Consider the following 14,179-nt stretch of genomic DNA (forward strand, 5'->3'; position numbering starts at 1 on the left):
TTAGTCACACAGATCAAAGGAAACAACTGTCTTGGTTGGCATTGTGCGGGCATTAGATGTGGTCCAGTTCGCAGGGCTCCACTGGAGAAGGCGGCAGGGCCGGGCTCTTCCAGCTTTGACAGAGACGGGAGGAAACTCGCCCAGGCACAGAATATATCGCTCGTTCATTTCTAAAAGGACAGAGCGATTCTCCTGGTTTCTTGGGAGACGCTCGGCAGCACAAGCTCCTCGAGATGCGGGTGCAGCGGGCGGCGTGTCCGGCTCCGCGCGGCCCTGCCCGAGTGATCGCGGTCACGGTCACGCCGCGCGGCTGTGCCGGCCCTGCCCGTGTGATCGCGGTCACGCCGCGCGGCTGTGCCGGCCCTGCCCGTGTGATCGCGGTCACGGTCACGCCGCGCGGCTGTGCCGGCCCTGCCCGTGTGATCGCGGTCACGGTCACGCCGCGCGGCTGTGCCGGCCCTGCCCGAGTGATCGCGGTCACGGTCACGCCGCGCGGCTGTGCCGGCCCTGCCCGTGTGATCGCGGTCACGGCCACGCCGCGCGGCTGTGCCGGCCCTGCCCGTGTGATCGCGGTCACGGCCACGCCGCGCGGCTGTGCCGGCCCTGCCCGTGTGATCGCGGTCACGCCGCGCTGCCGTGCCGGCGCTCCGGCCCTTCCCGTGCTGCCGGCAGCGCTCGCAGCCCGCGGTGCTGCCCGGCGGAGCCGTGTGCCCGGCGGCCCCGCGGCGCTGGGCCCGTGTCCTCGGAGCGGGCGGCGGGCGGTGCCGCCCCGGGGGTCGCTGCCGGGCCGGGCCGAGTTACCAGCGGACGGGAAGGAACAGCGTTCCTGTCAACGGCCCTTTCTACACCGCGCTGAGAACCTCTGCGCGAGCCTTCGACTCGCAGCCTCTGAGATTCCGCTTGGCCGCGGCGGCTCCTGCAGCCCGGGGGGGCCGCGGCGTAACCGCGTCCCGGCGCAGGGGGAGAGCGCCCGGTTACCGGGCCGGCTGCCGGCGGGTCCCGCTCCGCTGTGCACGGGGACCCGGGCGGGGCGGGGCGGGCGCGGGGATTGGCGGGCGGACCGCCCGCCGCGCCAATCGGCGGCTTTGTTTAGGGTTACAGGGCGCGGAGGGGGCGGGCGCCTGCCGGGGCGGTCCGCAGCCAATGGACAGGGCTGGGGGCAGTGGCGCGGCGGCCGCCCGGCTCGCTCACCCCATTGGCCCTGCGCGCGGTCACTCTGGCGGACGGCGCTGCTCGTTGGCTGCCGGCGCCGGCGGTGCCGTGCGTCAATCGGCAAGTCCCGCTTCCTCCGCGGCGCGGTTGGCTCCGGCGGCTGTCAGTCGTGAGGCATCGCTTCCTGAGTGGCCGCTGCGGCCGTCAGTAAAGCGCGGCGTCTCGCTCTCCTCGTTTTCCCGGCGTCTCCGCTTAGTGGCTGCGGAGCGTGTCACTGAAGCGCTGCCGCGTTGCGATTGGCGGCGCGCGCTGTCCGTCGCGCCCATCCCCTCAGGGTGCCCGCCCTCCGCCCGACACGATTGGCCGCCGCGGGTGTCAGTGCGGCTTCTCCCCCAATGGGCGGCGCGGGGTGTGCGCCGTGCGCGCGGGGTGGCCGGCCCGGCGGCGGCGGCGGCAGCGGGAGGAGGCGGCGCGCGCCTGGGTCCCGGTCGCGAGGAGGCGGAGGAGGATGTGGCGCGCGGAGGGGAAATGGCCGCCGAAAACAAGCCGGAAGGTGAGAGCGCGGCCGGGCCCACCCGCTCCGCGCCGCCGCGCCGGGCCGGGCCTGTCCGCCGCCGCCGCGGGGCTGCCGGCGCGCCGGGCCTCCCGCGCCGCCCCCCCCCGCCGTCCCTGCCGGCGGCGCGGAGGCCGGGCTGGGCCGCGCGGCGCGAAGTTTGGCGGCGGTGGGAGCCCCCGCGGGGCCGGGCCGGGCCGGGGGGCGGCGGGCAGGCCATGTGCGGCGGGCAGGCCGCGTGGCGCCGGGGCCGCGGCGGCCGGGCTGGGCCGAGGCTCGGGCACGCCTCCCGCCGCCCGCCGGCACGTGCCCGCCCGCCGCCAACATGGAGGCTGAGGCGGCGGGGCGGCGCGCGGCTCCGGGCATCCGCCGGCCGGGGGCGGCCTGGGCCCGCCGCCGCCGCCCGGGTCACGCCGCGCCGGGCCGGGCTCGGCCGCGCCGCCCCCGCCGCTCCCCCGCGCGCTCCCCCCCGGCGGCGCCGGCGCACGTGCCTCGCGAGCGCGCGCCTGTCACGAGCGGGGCGGGCTCGGCCGCGGCCCCGCCGCACCGGGGCCTTCGCGCCGGCGGGAGCGGGCGGGCCGGGGCGGGGGGGGCGCTGCCGGGGCCGGCGGAGCGGCGGGCTCGGAGGGGAGCGGGGGGCGGCCCGGCCCTGCCCGGCCCCGCGGGCGGCGCGGCGGGGAGGGGAGGGGAGGGGAGGGGAGGGGGGCGGCCGGGGCGCCCAACTCCGGCCGAAAGTTACCGGCGCGGCGGGAGCGGGGGCGCGGCGTGTCCGCAAGGGGGTAGCGCTGCTCCGCCCGCGCGCCCCGCGGCGCCCCCAGCCCGGCGGGGCCGTCCGGTGGGAGCTCGGCGGGAAGGGCGGGCGGCGGCCCCGGCCCGTTCGGCCCCGATCGCCTGGCTCGGGCGATTTCCCTGAAGTTCGCCCCGCGGGCCGCGGGAAGCGCTGGCGGCGCCTCCCGCCCCGCCGGCGGCTGCTGCGCCCGCTCTCCCGGCCCCGGCGGTCGCGCCGCGGGACGGTGTCGCCCCGACTTCCGTGGTCGGCGGGGCTGCCCGGTAACCGGTACCCGGTGTCGCGGCTCCGTTTGCCGGGGCGGGAGGGGGCGGTTTGTGTCCCGCAGCTCACCGGTTGCGTAACTGAAACCGGGTAAATTTCGGGAATGCCGCTGGCGTTTATTGGGTTGCAGTCGGGCACCTCGAATATCGGTGTTTCTTTGGCTAATTGTTTTTTCCGCGTCCCTGTAGCAAACGTCCTTCCTCGCTTTTAATCCATTTGCAGCTCTTACTGGGAAACCCCTTTTGGGATTCCGGGTTGTGATTCCGACCTCTTCATCTGGATTTTTGCTCAAAGTGCTTTGGAAGTATCTTTTTATTTTTGGTTGTTTCTTGTAATTTAGCGGGTGTAGAACCTCCCCAGGCATGGCCACCTTTGGTTTGCTGTCTGTCTGTGCCTTGTCCAGCGTGAGAGCTCTACGGCAAATGTACCTTTTAAGTATCAGCGGTGATTATGACTGTTGTCAGCTTCATCTTTTATTAATCTCTTTGATGCTCCCAAATTCCTTAGTTCCATCTTTCCTGTGGTCCGGAAAATACCGGGCTTCTTTTCTCATTTGCATTGAATTAAATGATTAATTCCACTGAACTAGTGAAATATCAACTGGTTAACACAGGTGTGAGAAGAGAATGAGCATCCATGCGGACTACATGGCTCAAATAGTGAAGTTGCACTTCTTCAGCAGATGAGAGTCTTGTTCCCAAAGCACACGCGGGCTTGGCTCTTCTTGCCCTTCCTGTGCTAACGTGCGATGACATTTTCCTGCGTAAGGCGCAGATTTCAGTGTACTCGTTCCTGCGAGGCCGCGGCTTTACAGAACCACGCAGATCAGCGCTCCTTGACTTGAAAGGTAATTTGGCTGTGACGCTTGTTACTTAATGCGGCTGTTACCGTGTTTCGTGTTGGAAACTGATTTTTGTGGGCTGTTGAAGTGTGTGCTTGCTGAGGAGATGGGTCTGCAGCAGCGTTGGCCTTTGTGCTGGAGTGCTGTGCACGAGCTGCTGGAGAAAGGACGTTTGTGCCCGGCGCTGGAGCACACCCGTGCGGTGCTGCAGCCCGGCGGCTCGTGGAGGGGCTCGCTGGCCGGGGCCGCGCCGTGCCCTGCAGAGCCGCGTCCCCGGGGCCGCGCCGTGCCGGGCGGGAGCGCGGAGCCGGCAGCGCGGCACCAGCTCCGGTGCTGTGCTCGTAGTGAGCACCCAGAGCAGCTCTCGCCCTGACTAGGTCTCTGGTGTATTCGCGAGGAGGCAAGATATAAACCATTCATTCCTTAAATTTAAACTCTGCCTGTCAGAAACTTAACTGGGAGTAATTTTAAAGCATGATTCAAGATAAATGTTTCACCAGTAGTACGGATGCTAGAGGAGAGAACGCAGGTTGCTTTAGGTTTCTGTTAGTTTAACGTCCAAAACCCGAAGGTAAGTGGCAGCGGGCAGGTCAGCTGCGTGGAGCGCGGCTTCTCCGGGAGCCGCGTGCCCTGCCCGCGGCGTGCGGGGGGGCAGCCTCCTGACGGGCCTCCTGACAGCGGGCAGCAGCGCTGCAGACCGGCCGGCTCTCCCAGCTTCCCTCTCCAGCTCTGCTCCAGGCTCCCTGTGCCCAGCAGAAATTCCTCGGCGGTGGGTGAGGGTTTGGGGGGAGTCTGGACTCAGTCCCCTGGCTGCAGGAGGCATTGCCACGTCTCTGAGGACTTGGGTGAGCTACCTCTTTTCTGGTTTCCCTAGGCAGATGAAGTTGGGCTCGATGACCGAGCAGCTCTTACGTTACTGCAGCAGAGGGTTTGTGGCTTTTGTAGTTTATGACGCGTTCTGTGTCTGGACCGAAACGGGAGGACTGACCCTGGGAGGCGCTGCTTGGCAGCTCTGAGGGGCTCTGAAATAGATTGGGGTGGGGGTCTGCTGCAAATGTAAGAAAGTTCAGGGCTGGATGCGCATGGAGACCCTTTCCCGGTATTTCTGTGCGCTCTCCTGGGCAGGTGTGAAACCCAGGGCTGCGACGCGGAGCAGTGCCCGTGTCCCTGTGGCAGCTGGCGCGGGAGCTGGCGCTGTTTGTGGTGCCCTCGCGTGCGGTGCCGTGCGGCGGGTCAGTTTTTCCTCTGCTAGTTCAGGCAGGGCCAGGAGTTGGTGGGGACCCGAGGGACTCGGCGCTTCAGGTGTGGTGGGATGCTGAGCGGCGGTTTGGGGAGCGTCCCTCTGGAAAACCAAGCAGTCCTGATCTGGTTGTCAAACAGCAAATATTTACTTCCCTCTGCGGAAGTGTTGCATAACAATTTGTTACTTAAACAAACCTGAGGCCTTTGCAGCGCGATGGTCGCGTTTGTACCGCGGTCCCTCCTGGCCGAGCTCCTGTGTCGGCCACGCGCTGCCACGGAGCTTTTGCTCATTTCAGCAGCCGGGGTTTCGCCCCTGTCCGTGGGCAGAGGCGGACGAGCTGCCTCGTGCCGGGGTCTCTGGCTCGGGGGCTGTGGGCCAGCAGGACGGGGCGCGGGGTGGGCTCCGGTCGCTCTCCAGACTGCAGGAGCTGCGTGTGCGAGAGCAGTTCTCTTTAGTGCTTTGGTATCGTAACTGTTTGACGTGCACGGTTCCTGATGGAAGGCGCGGGGCTTGTTTAAAGCTCGAGTTTTTAAATTCCACATCTGTTGTTCTTAATGATTTTCCCAAACACTTCATCTCAAAAGGTTTTTAGTTTATTTGTGTGGGTTTTTAAAGCTAGGTCTGTAGGAAGGTTTCCTATAGCCATTGTAACTCAGGTTTCATTTCATTTATCAGGAAACAGTGCAAGGATTATGTACAAGTAAGTTTAAAACGAATGTTTTTAAAATTCAGTCTTTCAGGACTTGGTGCTGACTTTACTACCACAATTAAACGATCCTTCTCAAACATGCCATCTTTCAGAGACCTGCTTGGCAAAGCACACGGCAGCAGAGGAGGAGGAAAAGCTCTGTCCAGGGTGCCCTCAGAAAGAGGGAGCTGGAATGTGACCTTCCTTTTCCAGTGTCCCTTCTGTCTCTGCTTCAGTATCCGAGTATGTCTGCAGGGAGAGAAAACAAACAAAGCCCAATGCCAAAACAGCAGCAAAAGCCCCCGAGCTTCCCCTGGAGCGAGCGGAGCGTGCGCGGAGCCGCGCGGGTTCGCTGCGGCCGCGCGCGTCCTGGCTGCTTCCGGCGTCCTTCCAGGCCTTTCCGAGCTGTTCCTGTGTTCATCTCCTGTGCCTTCCTGCGCCCCGTCAGCCCCGTCTGGCGTTGGCCGCGGTTCGAGCGCTGTGGGTGTGAAGGCGCCGGGGGTCCCCGGGGCAGTCACGGCCCCGCGGCTGAGCGAGCTCCCGGTGGCGCTGGGGCTGGAGGGCTCGGTGTCCTTGTCCTGCTCTTGGCGCATCTTTGCTTCCAGGGGTTTTGTGGTGCTGTTTTGGTGTTTGTTTCCCCTGCCAGCTCTCCAGGTAGGTTTCCAAACTCAAACTGTTCATAGTTTAAAAAATAAAGTAAAAATATCCATGGTTGGCGGCTGCCAGTGTCCAGGGTCCGAGTGGGCGATCTCACTAGCCGTAGCCAGTACTTCAGGATACTTGGGAATGTGCTGGAGTCTTGAGGATGTTTGTAGTATTGAGAGCTGTGTAGATGGGCGGTTTGTTTTTGAGAGGCTCAACTACTAATATCCATCTCTCTTTAGTTTCATTGCAGTTGAATTTGATGATGTAGTTCTAGTGAGAACCAAGGGCCGAAGGACTGGGTGGCGGGTCTGAAGCCACGGTGCCGCTGGTGACCCCGGCGATGCTCCGCTCGCCTGCTGCACTCGCCGTACAACGCGCCGCGGCAGCGTGGAGCGCGAGCCGCCCGTGAGCGCCGGGCGCTGCGTCCTCGGGACGGTCACAGCGTCCCCTGCGCGGGGAGCGCAGCCCGGGTGCTGAGCGCTGCCGTCCGTGCGCAGCGTGAGAGCCTAACAGCTCATTGTGTGCGCCAGACCCTCCGCCAGCGCGTAGGCCTCCATGAGGAATTGTGCTATCAACTCTGCCCCAGAACGCGTCGGTTGCAGTTTTACATAACTGTGTTGTTCAAATTGGATTCAGTTATAAAATGTCAAGAAACTTCCTGCTATGTGAAAAGGATACAATAACTTACAAGTAGCGCGTTATTGGTGGGAAAACCAGGACGATAATACACAGCAGCAGAGTTTCAGCTGTATTTGCATTCCTTACAGCCTTAGAATGGTTTGTAGAGCTTGTCAGAGCAACGGAGTATCACAACTGTTCCAAGAAATTAGGCTAGCTTCAATAATTTACTAGAGTAAAATGATGATGTTGATCATCCTTGATACTGCTGCCATTCCTGTGATCTCCTCGTCCCCCGTTTTCCTCACAGGCAGCAGTCCCAGCGGTGCGTGTGCTGGTTTGCCCGTCGGCCGCTCGTGCTCCTCTTTCATGTTTTTACCTTTGCCTGAAGAGCTGACGCGTCCCCCGCGTCCCCCGCGTCCCTGCCCCGTCCCCCCACAGGGACCAGGACACCTTTGCTCAACCGGCAGCTGAGCCGAGCGCTGGCAAAGGAGCGGGACCTGGTTATCTTGTCTGAGCCGCCCTCGACTGATATTTAGAAATTGGCTTTTGTTGACAAGAGATGTACAACTGTAATTGTCCAAATATTTCTAGAACACAGACCAAGAGCTGTTGGGTTTGTTTATATTGCTACTTGTTGACTGATTGAAAATGCCAGAGACCAAGTTTAACTATGAGGAGAAGCATCCCAGTGGTTCAGAAGTTTGGATCAGGGGTGATTCTTTGCGTTTCATTCTGCCAGACTGGATTTATCGGTTTTGCCTCTGTCCAGAGGTCAGCACATGAAGAACAGAGAACTTCATGGTGATGGCCCAGCCCGGCGCCCGCCAGAGCCAGATCAGCATGGAAATACCAATGTGAATTCTTTTGACTTTGACTTTTGTCTGTGTTCGCGTGTCATCCTTGGAGCAGCGGGTTATTGGGGAGCAGCCAAGGGGAGGGTTTTGGGAAAGCCGGCGGGGCTGGGAACCGCAGCGGTGGGCTGGGAACCGGCAGCGGCGGGCTGGGAACCGGCAGCGCCGGGCTGGGAACCGCAGCGCCGGGCTGGGAACCGCAGCGGCGGGCTGGGAACCGCAGCGCCGGGCTGGGAACCGCAGCGCCGGGCTGGGAACCGCAGCGCCGGGCTGGGAACCGCAGCGCCGGGCTGGGAACCGCAGCGGCGGGCTGGGAACCGGCAGTGCCGGGCTGGGAACCGCAGTGCCAGGCTGGCGCTGGAGCCGTTGCCCTGCGAGCTGCTGTGATGGCACCGAGCTCCCTGAGACCAGGCACGGACGACTTTTACAGGCTTGTTCTTTACGTTGATTTCCAGCATAGAACTGTCTGCAAATCAACGGCTGATCAACACCCATTCAGCCGTTCCTCTGTTCTCCAGTTACACCTTCTATTGATACACTGTGGTAGTTAAATGGTCTGTAGATCTGAATTCATCCCCTGGATCACAGAAGATTTAAGAACCAGTTAAAGAAAAAGCAAAGGTTGTTTGGAGAGCGGGGTGAGGGCACAGACTCGCTGTGTGATTTGCTGTTGTGTGCTTTAAAGTTTTATGGCCCGTGTTGCATCCCTTGGGAGGATAAAGTGTAAGGAGCATGAAGAAACCCATAAAATTACGAAGGGTTTATGTGGTATAATTAATATGGAACTTTCTATGAACTTTATAGTCGCTTTACTTTCTTAGTTTTGCACAAGTTTCTGGTTTGCTAATGAGCAATCTTGAAGATCGCTAGTGGAATTTGAATTTGGGATTTTCATACCGTATTCCAAGATCCATTGTGGGCCGCTGTGTTTCAGTGTATATCTGCCGTGTTGGCGTTTGCAGATTTGGCCGTGCGTGCCTTGGGAAGCACTTTTTGAGCTGTGGCCAGCTTTGCACTAAAAAAACCCCATGTCGATACAGCTTTACTGGCAGATCCTCCTTGTGCAAGTGCAGCTTTGCTTGCAGAAGCACTTTTTATTGACACTGGATGGGTTTGCAGATCACAATGTCATAAGTCCCACCCATAGCAAAAATAATACGAGGGAGAGAGTTCAAGTACAAATCTGGCCTGGATTTGCACAGTAGAACCAAGTAAATATTGTGAAATTGCAGCTCGTGTTTGTAAGCACAGCGGAGGTGGCAGCCGGGGCGGCGGGAGCTGCTCCCCGTGCCGCCGGGCGCGGAGCGGGCCGGCTCCGGCTCCTCCGCGGGCGGGAGGCGCTGCCCGGGCTGTGGCACCGCAGCGGGGCTGGAAGTGACTGATGAGGTTCAGGCCAAGGGACAACCACTTCTTTCCTTTTCTCTGGCTCCCTAAAGGTGTATGTGTTGTAGCTGGAAGGATTGCCGTGATTTGTGTGGAACATAAGTGGCAAAGCAATAGCTGGTTTGGAGCAATGTGAACTCTCGGTAGCCGGTCTGCAGGGGTGGCAGGTCCTGGGCACACTTGGGGACCTGCTGGTGGAGCTGCGTGCGGAGGAACCGGAGCACGGAGAGGGGCCCGGGGGGACGTTTCAGCGGCGGGGACGGCTCCAGCGCTGCAGCCACCGTGCCCATCGCCCCTGGGCACCCGCGTGCTCTGGACCCTCCTGGCTGGTTGGCAGCTTCGCCCTTGCCCAAGGTCAGGTCTGGTTTAGGGAGGTGGAATTGAGGACTGGCTTTCCGTGCCGTGGTTGCCGTGCGTGGCGCTGACCGCCTGGCCAGAGCTTTCCATCGAGGCGGCGGCGCTTGCCGCTTTCCACGTTGGGGAGTTTCTGGAATGAAGAAATGTGGCTGCTGAATGCAGAGAAGGAAAGCATATGTGAAATGCTGTCACCCTCCGGGGGGTGCAAATGACCTTCCGTTGCTGTTGTAACACAGGGGCGCGAGATGCCAACAACAGGAGGTGGAAGGTTTAGAGTCAGCAAGTTCTGAGAACTTCTACCAAAACATTTTTAAGGGATCTATTATCCATAGGCACTTTCTGGATTAATAATACTGATAATTGATGACAGTGGAAGAAAGTTAATAAAACGAGCTGAATAATTAGAGGTCTGCCAGCCCTGCAAAATAATAGAATGAATGATAGAGGACTTGACTGATACGGAGGTAAGGGAAGTAATACAATTAATGTCAATTAAAATGTACCCATGGAAAATAAGCTGATGAGATGTAACTGGGGATGTAGTTTGGCTGATAAAAGCAATAATGTGTGCTGTAAAATGCTTTGCCTCCTTAATGAATTGAATATAGTGCAATGCAATATTTTGAATGAGAAATGAAAACGGTATAAAATTAGTGTAGGGAATGTTAAGTAGGTACCAGCGAACCCGGCTGGAGGGGCGGGCAGGGTGGGCAGGGGCTGCCGGCTGCCGGCCCGGCCCGCTCTGCGCTCTGTCCCGGTGGGTCGGTGTCTTTGGGGCTGCCGGGCCCGGCCAGCTCTGCGCTCTGTCCCGGTGGGTCGGTGTCTTTGGGGCTGCCGGCCCGGCCAGCTCTGCGCTCTGTCCCGGTGGGTCGGTGCCGGGCCGGCCCGCTCTGCGCTCTGTCCCGGTGGGTCGGTGTCTTTGGGGCTGCCGGCCCGGCCCGCTCTGCGCTCTGTCCCGGTGGGTCGGTGCCGGGCCCGGCCCGCTCTGCGCTCTGTCCCGGTGGGTCGGTGTCTTTGGGGCTGCCGGGCCCGGCCAGCTCTGCGCTCTGTCCCGGTGGGTCGGTGTCTTTGGGGCTGCCGGGCCCGGCCCGCTCTGCGCTCTGTCCCGGTGGGTCGGTGTCTTTGGGGCTGCCGGGCCCGGCCAGCTCTGCGCTCTGTCCCGGTGGGTCGGTGTCTTTGGGGCTGCCGGGCCCGGCCCGCTCTGCGCTCTGTCCCGGTGGGTCGGTGTCTTTGGGGCTGCCGGGCCCGGCCAGCTCTGCGCTCTGTCCCGGTGGGTCCGTGTCCTTGTGGATCGCCCCAGGCGTTTGTGAAGCTTCGAGTGGCTGGAGGTGGGACAGTCGCACATGGAGAACACTGACTTGGAAAAAGAAGTGGCCAAGAAGCCCCGTGGGCTAGCGGTCTGAGATCCGCAGTGTCGAGGCAGACGTCCTGGAGCGCTGTACGAAAGACGGAGGGATCCTTCCTCCTGATTGCCGTGCCGGCTCCGCAGAGCTCTCTGCTCCGGGAGGAGGGAACGCAGCAGCGCTGGCGTTGGGTCGGGGCAGCCGGAGAGGGAAGGTCCCGCAGCCGGGAGCGCGGGGCTCGTGAATTATAGAGCAGCTCACGTTTATCATACACGTCGCTGCTTGTCTTGTAAGCTCATCTGCTCCGCTTGCACGAGTGGTTGATTTAACAGCGTGTACATTGTTGAACTTGACACATCCAAGAGCAGAATCGAGCTTTGAGAATCCCGGGGCTGTGGAGCTGCGGGTTTGCGCTCCGGCGCGGCCGCGGGACGGGCTCTGGTTTGCCGCGGGTTGGGGGACGTTCTGTATTGTGCGGAGTTGCAGAGCAGTTTTATCAAGATGCTGGCAGCTGTTTGATGACGTAAAATGATTAGATGTATAAAAGGGAAAGTTAATATCCTTTTTCTGTATGCTCCCAAATGGGAGATGACTACAAGTTAGTTTTGCAGGGCAGAACGGCAGTGAATAAGCGTGGTCCTCGTACCCCGCTGTGCGGGCGCGGGGCGGGGGGCGGGGGCGCAGGGCTGTGCCGGGGGTCTGGTCCCGCGGATGCTCTGGTGCTGAAGGTGGTGGTAGAAGTTGGCGCTTCTGGGACTCACGCAGGCTGCTGCTGGGCTGCAGGGCTTTGGGGGGCTCTCGTTTGTTTGTTCATTTGTTTTTTAAGGGTAATTGATGCACTTGCTACATTTTTAGCAACAAAAAAGAATAATCTTATATTCTCCGGTAGTTCTGCTTTCGAGAGCCCCGGGCATGGTGAGGGAGGAGGATTTCCATCCCTCTGCCTCGCTCACATGTTGAGGAGCTACATTCACTGCCTGAGCGGTCCCTGGAAGGAAAAGTAACCTGTTTTTAATCAGGTACAGTGCATTTTAGTTTTAAATGAACTAATAGACCTTGAGATGCATTTCTGCTGCAGCTTGGCAAAATTATAGCAGGTACTGGGGCTCTGTGCTTATTTACTTGCAAATCCTGTCAAGTGTGAACTTCATTTACGACTTCCCTGGCAGGTCATAGCGCTATGGTCACAGCTTCTGTAACGTTTTGTCGCTATTGCTTGTAAAATTTGTCGCTGAGGGAGGCAGTAAGCTGAAAGAGGCACAGGTGAGCACACACAGGCTCCTTGTGCACAAATCCATCAAAGCTCCTCTCCAACTTTGCAACCACGAGGAACTGCGCTGTATTTGTATATGTGGAATAAAGGTGCGATTTGAACAGGAAGCCGTGTTGTTCTTTGCGGCGGCGCGGCGCCCGCTCTCTGCGCGCGGGCTGGCGGGTGCGCGGGCTCCGGAGCCCGGCTCTCGTGGCAGCGCCTCCCCGTCCCTACATCACGTGTCTGTGTCTCCTCTTCTTTCCAGATGATCATGGGAACAGCAATGGCAGTCATGTAAAAATCTTTTTACCGAAGAAGCTGCTTGAATGTCTACCGAAATGTTCAAGTTTACCGAAAGAGAGGCACCGCTGGAACACTAACGAGGTAGCTAAATCTCTATTTTATTCTTAAATGTACCAGCTTACTTGATGCTTGTGGATTATTTTTTGAGAGCATGCCATGAAAGTTACGGGATATGAATTCCCTGGCTCCAGAACCTGTTGCTTAAACAATGAAGTCCTGTTACGTGTTGAAAGTGGGATTCAAACTGGACCTGAAGGCACATGTGATGCTGGTGTAGTAGGGGTCTGTTGCTCATGTGTATGTCGCCCGTCTCAAAGAGTCAGATCTTGTGTCATCCTCCTGCCATGCTCCAAAATTGTTAACATTAGACAGGCGTTTGGGCGCAGCGTTAAACAGGTGCTGTCTTTCCATGCGTAAGGACTTCCGAACAAAACCACAGTGCGTGTTCTTTCCTGCCAAACGGGATCCTGAGAAATAACCAGCTCGCGCTTGTCTGAGAAATCTTGTTAGGACAGGGAGGCACAAAGAACGGGTGTTTTGTACTGGGATCGGTTACTCTGAATGTGGCACTCTGCGTACCTGCTGTTAGCGCATCGTGGTTGGGGTCACCGGTGTGAGCGCACGGTGGAGCTGGAGCACAGTTCGGACAGGCCCGGGGTCTTTGTTCCTCCGGGCGGCGAGGCTGAGGTCGCACCGCAGTACCCGCAGCGTAGCTGTGCCTCAGTAGCGCTGTCCCGCTGTACCTTTGCCGTGTTGTGGGAATCATTCGATAACAGAAGCAAGCAGCTCTGAGAAACCCCTGTAAAACTGCAGTCAGTATCTGCCTGTTGCACGCTGACTGTTCTGTAACATTTAAACGTGTTCACACAAACGCTGCTCACGAGTTGAACTACAGGCGGCGAGCTGGGCGCAGTCGGACACCGTCAGCCCTGCGCGTGTTCAGGGCTGGAGGGCTCGCCCCCCGCTGTCTGAGGCTCAGGTCGGGTACCTGGTGTTGCCATACCTGTGCTGTGACAGCGAGTCGGCTCTTCTGGGGAGCTGCTGCTGCTGGCTCCTTTGTGTAGATGGTTTTGTCTTGGGTCATTTGAATTTAAGTGTAAATTTTAGAAAATGCGGGTTGCAGTTTATTCTGGGCTGGCGTTGGTGCTGATGGGCACGGAGCTGGAGCCATTCAGTGGCTCGAAGGATGGCGTTTGACAGACGGCTGCGGAAGCAAGCGCTCTGCGGGGCTTGTGGCACAGGGAGGCTCCGTCTTGTGACGGGAGCAGCTTGCTGGTGTTCGGTCGCTTGTCTCCCCGGTTCAGAGGCTCGTGTACACGCTCACACGCTTCCAGCTTCACCGTGTGGCCTCCCAGGGTACAGAGGGCGGCAAACAAAGTTAATTCATAGCTGGAAATCTTGATTGTTCATAAGTGTGATGCAAAGCAGAGAGCGTAGGTGCTTGCAGTGTGAACTGGGCTGGAAGAAGCATCCTCCATCTGAAGGACATGTCGGCATTCCGGAGGGGGAAGGTGAGCAGTTTGGATGGTGCCTGTTTTTGCCATAAGTTTCTCTTGGACTTTAATTCTAGATCAATGGTTTGCCAATAATCCCGAATCATCAGCTGGTATGTTAAAAGCTGCACCAGCCCCCTTCTGCCTTATGGGATGTCCGGTCTGTCGTGCCCGTCAGCGTCTGCTCCGAACCCGCGGCCGTGGGACCGGGAGCTGGTTGTGACCGCGGCTGTTCTGGGCTGGCTCTGCCGGCCTGTGTGCCGGTTGTGGTTTCGCTGTTGCATTATTGACAAGGAAGAGCTTTTCTGGTGGCCTGAGATGTTTGGCCTTGTCAGCTCGGAGGAGGAAAAAAAGGCAGAACTTCGTGCCTAGATGGAGTCTTGGGAAATTCGTGATAATGACG

At 59.6% G+C, this 14,179-nt stretch overlaps 1 protein-coding gene across 2 annotated transcripts in view; it reads left to right on the top strand.

Annotated features, from left to right (window-relative positions):
- The window catches only part of CAMTA1 (calmodulin binding transcription activator 1), a 152,722-nt gene that overhangs the window by 5,638 nt on the left and 132,905 nt on the right, over positions 1-14,179 (top strand). Inside the window, exons 1-3 of one of the 2 annotated variants that reach the window (XR_014185805.1) lie at positions 1,562-1,705; positions 11,618-11,747; positions 12,246-12,364. Coding sequence is in view for 1 of the 2 variants with exons in the window: in XM_082070022.1 (XP_081926148.1) it covers positions 12,246-12,364 (119 nt within the window). In the remaining variant the exon portion in view is untranslated. Of the gene's footprint in view, positions 1-1,561; positions 1,706-11,617; positions 11,748-12,245; positions 12,365-14,179 lie in introns of those variants that run through there. The other variant, XM_082070022.1, reaches the window with a different exon arrangement.

This window comes from Streptopelia decaocto (genome assembly GCF_964273445.1).
Source record: "Streptopelia decaocto genome assembly, chromosome: 20".
Classification (NCBI taxonomy): domain Eukaryota; kingdom Metazoa; phylum Chordata; class Aves; order Columbiformes; family Columbidae; genus Streptopelia; species Streptopelia decaocto.